This window comes from Montipora foliosa, chromosome 1, assembly GCF_036669935.1.
Source record: "Montipora foliosa isolate CH-2021 chromosome 1, ASM3666993v2, whole genome shotgun sequence".
Taxonomy (NCBI): domain Eukaryota; kingdom Metazoa; phylum Cnidaria; class Anthozoa; order Scleractinia; family Acroporidae; genus Montipora; species Montipora foliosa.
The window spans coordinates 28,313,093-28,321,266 of NC_090869.1; the positions used below are offsets into that span (position 1 = coordinate 28,313,093).

General features: G+C 38.4%; 1 protein-coding gene across 1 annotated transcript; it reads left to right on the forward strand.

Annotated features, from left to right (window-relative positions):
- The first annotated feature begins 374 nt into the window (after positions 1-374).
- On the forward strand, positions 375-4,643 carry LOC137996010 (leukocyte cell-derived chemotaxin 1-like). The gene is made up of 6 exons (XM_068841454.1): positions 375-530; positions 681-764; positions 1,373-1,549; positions 1,900-1,995; positions 3,700-3,898; positions 4,247-4,643. Exons 1-6 carry the CDS (start codon positions 528-530, stop codon positions 4,417-4,419), a joined length of 732 nt encoding a protein of 243 aa, XP_068697555.1. The 5' UTR covers positions 375-527; the 3' UTR covers positions 4,420-4,643.
- The last annotated feature ends 3,531 nt before the right edge of the window (positions 4,644-8,174 follow it).

Below are 8,174 nucleotides of genomic sequence, written 5' to 3' on the forward strand. Positions count from 1 at the left end.
GATAGGCTGGATCTCGAAAATGCAATCGAAAGTGCACTTGTAGATACTGAACACGCGTAGTAGCGCCATCGAATTTAAAACTTTGTAGTAACGAAACAATCTTTAAGAAGCGTTTAAGGAGCAAACGTCTAAGGGATTTTTTAGGACGTAATTGACATAGTGATGAGTAATTATTTTTGATTTTTTTTTTAATATTTTAAATAGGTTAAATAACTATGTAAATTATTTATTTATGATTATTATTGTTCCTGAAAAGCCCCTTTGGGGAGGTTCAATAAAGTATGTATGTATGTATAGCTGAAGGAAGTGCTAGGACGAGGTTATAGCAGTTGTCATATTACAGCTGAAACATTGGCAAAATCAATCCACAGAACAGGTGCAAAATTTCATGTAATCGGTAATATCAAGTTAAAGGTTGATGGTATAAAAGAGGTTCGCTTGTGAATTTGCATCCATTCTCAGTGGAGAAAGGTTCAAGTCCTCTGCCACAACGAGAACGAAAACTGCCCGGCGATTTTCGGAGAAAAATGGTGAGTTTAGCTTTTGATTTGAGAATTTTCCTATTCGCTACTAAGGAAATTTAACACATGTTCTAGTCATAAGAATACCAAAAATCTAGAGAGCTTGCTTTTCCTCAGAAGCCGGATAAATCTCTTACATATATTTTTTTTCTTCACCAGGAGTTCAAACTGTTCCTTCTGTGTTTTGCCGTCCTTGTTACTGCCACAGCTGCAGGGACTGTCTGTAAATGTGAAGACAAAGAGGTAAATAAGAGTAACGCCTTTAAACTTGAGTACTCCATTGTAATTGCTTTACGTTTCGTTATGTGTAGTTGAACTGATTTAAAGTTTAATTTGTCGTCTTATGCTCAAGAGTAACTTGTAAAGGATTTCGAGGCTGCATTCCGACACCTCTTGCCGCGAATTACCATGTAGAAAAGAGGACGGTTAAATCAGCGGACAATTAATCTTGGTCATGAGCAATAAAATGCCAGCTGATCAGCTTACATTGACCAAAGTAAAACATAATTAAAAAGTTTATTCATGTTTTTTCCATCTTGAAAAGTTTATCGTAACTTACAGTCAGTATCATGTTCGTGGTTTGAAATTCCATCCTAAACCCTCCTTGTTCCTTATAGTTTATTATTACCCCTTTGGTGTTTTTCTACTTTAGTAAGCTATTATTTCCGGGTTTCCTTCAATTTAAAACTAATTTGTCCGTGGCCAAAATAACTCATAATATATGGTGACCTCTGCTCCTTTGGTATGAAATTCCTCTTGGAGACTTATCGCTCAGTGAAAAATGGGACTGTATGCCGGCTGCAATATACTAAGAGAGTAGTGAGTTACCCTGATACGTTTTTGTTCTTCAGATTATGAAGGATCCCGTCAGTAGACCAGTGGCAAAATACTCATTGAAGATGAACAACGGCGGCAAGGATTATGACGAACAGGTTGAAGTTGACACTGAGAGAGAAACAGAGACTTTCCGTGTGCCAAAGACTTCTCCCGATGAGGAAGCGGGCGAGATCCTCTACGACTTTAAGAAGGTAAAAACATGATTAAACTGTTCATGTACTATACTACATATACTACAGGTTATTCTAATGTCTGCTGACCCAGGACTTTCTTGTGCTATAAGTTTCGCCTCTTTTGGTGTCTCTGTAGCTGGAAATTATAATCTGCCAGAAATCGTGGATCCTAAAATTGATAAAGCCAAAAACTCGATAGCCTATATGGACTTAAACAAATCAGTTTTGGGTTAGGATTTATTATTTCAGAGAACTGCCTTCCTTATGTCAACTTAAACCCTAAGCCCTCTTCACAACTGATTACTCACCTTCTTTCAAAAGTTGTTGTGGTTTTTAGCAAACGAATCACGTGTGACCTTGTTTTGCAGAATATGACCATGGTCCATTTGCCAGCGACCAATTCCTGCTTTTTGAGCGACTCAACCGATGATGTTCCTAAGCCAGCCGCCTTAGTGAAACTGCTGGTAACTTCAAGTTTGTATTGCTTACTTTATAACGAACCATGGCAGCATTTGAAATGAAACAAATAAATTTCCAGGTGACTCCCTGATTATAACCTTTTTCTTTATAGCTAAGGCAAGCTGACAAAGAAGGTCTCAATGGGGTGGTGACTTATGACTAACGGTTAATGATCGTTAATATTTGTCTTTTGTACGGCTTGTTTTAAAAGGTTAAAATTTAATTTTTATTGTATAAAAAAGTTAAAAAATTCTTTTGATTACTGACAAACATATTAAAGCACTTAGGACCACTTCGAGAAAAAAACGGTCATTATTATAAGAATTGTTGCCGAAGATTGTTGGAGCTCAGTCACGGTATCGTATTTTGAGTTAATTTGGGCACGTACAGAATTACCTTTAAATTGAGGAAAACCTGAAAATAATAGTTTGCTAAGTTCTTTCAAGGTTAACATTTTTTACGCCTAACAGTTGTAATTTTCAATTTTTTTACACTCGAATGCTCAATTTTTGAACCGCTTTAAGGCTTAACCCGGTTAATGAACCCCGTTGCCGATAAGCTCGACTCGAGGAAATAAACTAAGCCCAAGCTATTGGTTAACTGACAAAATGAACTTTTCCTTGACACATAACAGGACGATTTGACACCTCTTCAGAACTATTCTTTCATGAATAGTACCGAAAATAAATGTAAAAACAGAGAACATCTCTGCTTTTTTTCAGTCAAGCTAGCATTCGCCTTCATAACTGAAATATATCCCGTTTTACACTTGGAATTGAACTGGTATTAAAGTTGTAGTGGTGGAACGCTTTCAGTCCATCACTCCTCAGTTCACTTCCCGTTAGACATTTGGAAACTCGGGGAGCCGAGCGGAAATCAAGCCTGAAAACTGAAATTAAATGAGAGCATTTCTTTTATTATTAGAGGATGTTGGCATCAACAACAAGTAGGAGTACGAGAACGACTTCAAGCCGTACTCGTACTCGAAGTAATTTTCTCAGCTTTCTATGTTAGCGATGACACGGAGTTCGAGTTTCCCGCGGTTCTTCCTTAGCGACTGGATTCAGGGAAAGTCTTCGTGGTTTTTCCTTCACAAACCTACGCGATATTGTGAGTTCGAAAGCAATCGATATAAACGAATGATTAAAGGCTCCAGACGATTTTATTAGAACAAGAAACGGAAAGACAAACGCTACCTTTCGGTAAACGGTTTCTTGACAGAAAAAGAGAAAACAATGAAGAAGAAAAGGATATATAATCAGTAGTCACCACTACTGGATTCGACCTCCCAATATCTCGCATGTAGAGCCAACGCTTATCACACCGCGGTAACTGAACAAAATATTAATTATTTACATACCGCAGGCTCAAGTGTTTCGCTCAGTGCATACCTCACTTTTGACCAAAGAAAATGATCTTGCCGTTTTTGACTACAGCGCAAGGAAGACATGTGCAGATACATGCAATGTAAAACGTGTAGGAAGGCCTGAGTAACAAACAGTTTCTTAACGTTGAACTTTTTCATTTTGCAAATATCACAACAATCCCTGAATGGAAAAAGGCTTTATAAGCTTGTTCGAAAGCTACAATAGACTGCCGTCACATTACAAGTAGTTCGTTAATGAGCAATGCCTCATAACACCCTTTCATTATTTATTTTCCATGTTCAGTGGCTCACAGCCACTTTGATTATGTCACTTTCTGATTAGGGAGGCAAAGACGGTCAGGTTGAGATGCCAAGAAAGCAGACTGAACTGAAGTTGAAGGTTGTCGGAACTCTTAAAGACCGTTCTGAACTGAGTGATGAAATGACGGATCTATGCGAGAAACTTCCCATTTACGTCGTTGTCGAGGGGGAGGTGGACTCAACTGCCGTCGTACAACCCACGAAAACAGTGCCCGCGAAACGTAAGTGAAAACAACTGAGACATTGACTGTAACAGTACATTAATTATAATCAATCATAAATTTGTATCGCTTAGTGTGCGATCTCGCCCTTCAGCACGTGTGATTGATATGAGATAAATCGAATCCTTTGACCCATTTATTTATTTTCTTATTTTGATCAGTATCATGACAGTTTGTATCATGTTAATTGCGATACAGATAGGTAGTTTCCATGACTTTGATCAGCGACGTTTAGAGACGAATGAAGTACAGTCTTGAACAGTCGATGTTTACTAGCGCCTAAAGTTACCATTCTTCAAAAGTTCTAAGTTGTCAAGGTCTATTTTTTACGGTTTCTGTTTTGTCTAGGGTCCAAACGTAACCTCGTGAGACGTCTTGTCTGTCGTGTTGTGTGCAGCTTTGTGTGCCGCCCTGTGTGCTCAAGGATTTGTGCTGGTTGGATCTGCCGTACAGTGTGCCGTCCAGTGTGCAATAACGTGTGCCGTAGAGTCTGTAATTGGATCTGGGTCAACGTTGGATAAAGCTCGCTTTGCGTGCCTTTACCGAGCAATTTATGTAACGTCTGACCGCTAATACATATATTCTTCTCTTGGAAGAGTAATCATTTATAGCATTTTGTTTAATTTGACTGTTATAAAATTTTAAAAAAACCGACAGCAAGGTTCACCTTGTAAATCTCTGATTAACAACGTAATTCTGTATGATTTAAATAAACCAAGCAAATAAAGTCATTTAGTTCACCATGGTCCGGAGTCTTTAATTATTACTAACGCGCGTTACCGTTCTCAAGAATTGCTTTCAGTAACCCAACAGTACGGTCGACCGCGAAATTATTGCAGGGAAGACAGTCGCAAATTCAAGAGAATTCAACAGTTGCAATTCCAAGAGAACGCTGATTCATACCAACAATTCTTTCATTCGTCTTTCAGAATTGCCTTTAGTCCAAAATGACAAAAAATTGCCAATATAATATTGGCCTGGTGATGCAAAGAAATACGGCCATGACGATTTCTAGAACTAAAATAGCTATAAGACACGTGCTCAGTTTTAATTTTTCTTGTTTTCAATAAAACTGCCACCATTATTAGGGTCCAAGTTTCTACCTCTTTTTACCTCGTTTGTCTTGATGAATATTACCCTACCCTCGAGAGGTTCAAAGCATGGCGTATATTATTCACTTTGCCACGCCAATGGAAAAATAAATGTTTGATAAATGACATAAAGTCACAGAGACTTCGTCATCATCCCTTTTATGCAGCACTTCATGAATTTGTTTTACCATTCAGAAGAACGGTTCATTTCATGTCAAGCGTTCGAAGGTGAATTCTGAAGAACAAATGATTAGACAACTAAAGGATGGCATTGACCAAACATGAGGAATGTAGCTGTGCAAGCCTGAAGCGGCCAGTCGCGTTTTTAATTTGCCACACATTTGTCTCTGACTTTTTTTCCTCCCGAATTGGAAGCCGCGTGCAAATTCATATGAATTTGGTTAATGAAGTCATTTTTCTTAACTTCTGTACTTTCTGACCGTGTTTTTCAGCCGTCAAGATTTTCCTATTACTGGTAAGGTCTATTATTAATTTCCGCATTCCCAAATTTCACGTTTTCTGATGTCTTAATCTCAACACTGTGACACTCACCTTTCATGCTACAAAGACTTGTTTGTTTGCCTAAAATGGATCGCAAAGCGCACAGTTTCTGTAAACGCTCTTTATTTTCTGCCTTTCTGTTATCACACTTTACATAAGTTAGCGGTGGGAGTGAAGCTTGCGAGTTTTTCTCGCTTTGTCCAAATCCAGTGGCTAGGGAAATCTAAATTTTGCCCGGAAATCGAGCTTACCAACCGCAACACATTTTACAATCAATCATTATGACAAAAATGAAGTTGATCACCATCTGATTTTGGGACGATTGATGATGTAATCTGTAGAGAATAGTTGAAGCAGATACCCAATACTGTAACGGCTGAAGGAAGTGCTGATTATAGGTCTGGAGGTCACCTTTGGATTTTAATTTTGAATCATTCTTCTTTGAGCTGGTGCGCGCTGCAAGAAGTTTTTAAGATTTATTTGTTCATTTATTTTGGCAAGAAATACTGAGAGTGAGCCATGTAGAGAGGCAAAACAAAAGACTTAAGAATTTGTTCATGCTTAGAGTGCGTATATCGAGTTATGGCTGCACGCGGGAAGTTTGGAGAGCACGAAAGATGCGATGAGTTCCGAGCAATTAAGACGCGGGGATTTCATTGGTTAAGCTATGCGCGATAACCTCTAGGGAGAGGTTGTAATTGAAAATATAAACATCGTCCAGATGCAAAACAAACAAGAAGATCTTTCAGATCTTAAAACCGCGCTTTCAAAATTTATCTGGTTTCTTACCTCTATAGTCGCAACGTATTACACATTCCAAAGCAGTCTATAGACACAAAATCACCTGATCAATCTGTAGCACAACAACTGACAACAACGACTGCACACGAACTTATTACTGGGTTGCCTATGGGCAAACCCAGTCGAGGTCTGCGTTTAGTTTGTTTGTTTTCTTTTTTTTTTTTTTTTTTTTTTTTTTCCGTGTCGGTAAAAGTCTTGCCTGTCACTCCCCTGGTAAGTGTTGCCTTTGTGTATAGAGCCTTTTGCGCGTATTTTCTTAGGATCGAGAGGGTAGTGGAACTGCGTAGATTTCTCTGGTGGACACAGTAGAATCATCAACTTAGCCTGCAATGGCGTCGAAAGTCATGCAACGCGAATGGCGTTTTAGTGGATCCTTAAACAAAATATACCCTTATGGAGCTCAATAATGGAAAGTCAGTTGGATAAACTAGGCATGAATCTCAAAAGCGACGAGTACTGGACTTCGACAACAATCTATCGCCCGTCGAGACGAAATCAAAGTGAGCAGTATTTACCTGAAGTACATGGTAATTTGACACAATTGAGTTTCTTGTCTTCACGCACGCAATGAAATAGGAAGAGGTTTTCGCCTCTAAGAGCAAATATGTTCTTTGTTTCAATAAAATTTTCGCTGGAAAAGGATTCTGTGGTATTTTCTGCCTTTGTGAATTATAATATCATGTTGTGTATTGAATTTTCGAGCTTAAGGTTGAAATGTGATATGGGAGAAGTTTTTTAGTATTGCTCTGTAAGCAGGAAGGATTCACAGGCCTGTTGGAAGCGTGCTTGAGTTTCAACAAAATGAGGCCCAAAATCAGTGAAAACTTGTGACGCAGATGAATAATAAAGCAGCTGCTATTTCCAAAATGATGGAATTACCTGGTGATAAATAACGTCGTACGCGTCTTGGAGAGTAAATTTTGACTTTGCATAAACAAGAGTTGGGCGATTGTGATCTTTGTTTTGACTTCGCTCATTTCATTGTCAAACTTTATAACACTTGACAGAAAAAGAAACTTACAAAAACCCGGTATCTTGCCATCATTTGACACAGATGCTTCACTGTTTGGCGAGTAAACATGCCGCGGTAACTTAATCACGACGCCCGCTGAATGCCGGCCATGTCACTTTCGATTTTGCAATTTACTTGAACGTAGCAAAAATCTCCCAAAATGTTTGTCGCTGATCGTAACTTTTTATATTCTATATTCACGGTTCAAAATTAATGTTGTTTTCATGTCGTAAATATTTTATTCTCGATCGACCGTCCGAGAAACTTCCTTCTGCTCTTTCTGAAAACTGTGTATCAATATTTATTTGCTTTTTCATCAATATTTGTTTTGCATAAATATTTGTTTTGCATCAATATTTGTTTTGCATAAAGCAAGCTACCAGAATCTGTACCTTGCTGAGTTCGCATTTGTTAGCGTTAATAGTATTTTCGGTCAGATGTTTCTGTTTTTTATGAGGGGTTTATTGTTTTGGTCTCCCATCCCAACACTAACCGCGCGAAACAGGGCTTGACTTCAGTGAAGTTTAGTATTACAAAGTTTTCGGATGCTCATAGGGCACACTTGTGGTGAAAAAAAGTTGTGAGGGAACTTGAAAATTATCAACATGTCAGCCCAGAAGCCAATGTTTCTCGCTTCTCTTTTATTTGTTATTCTTCAGAGACTGGAATGCTGTATTTCAATACCACACAATTCAGTGCCTTCTGATTTTCTGTAGCACGTACCACAGGCAAGCCAGTGTATGCTTCACAGAAGCATCTAGTTACATTGATATAAAAGAAGATTCTTCCGTCACGGCATAAACATTACACATCACGCAAGTAAATAATTTTGAAACAAACGGCGCGCTATAGAATCCAGCATTTTCACATT

Coding starts and splice junctions, on each gene's coding strand:
- LOC137996010 (XM_068841454.1), top strand. Junction 765..1,372: donor GTAAATGTGAAGACAAAGAG/GTAAATAAGAGT, acceptor TTTGTTCTTCAG/ATTATGAAGGATCCCGTCAG. Junction 3,899..4,246: donor GAAAACAGTGCCCGCGAAAC/GTAAGTGAAAAC, acceptor TGTTTTGTCTAG/GGTCCAAACGTAACCTCGTG.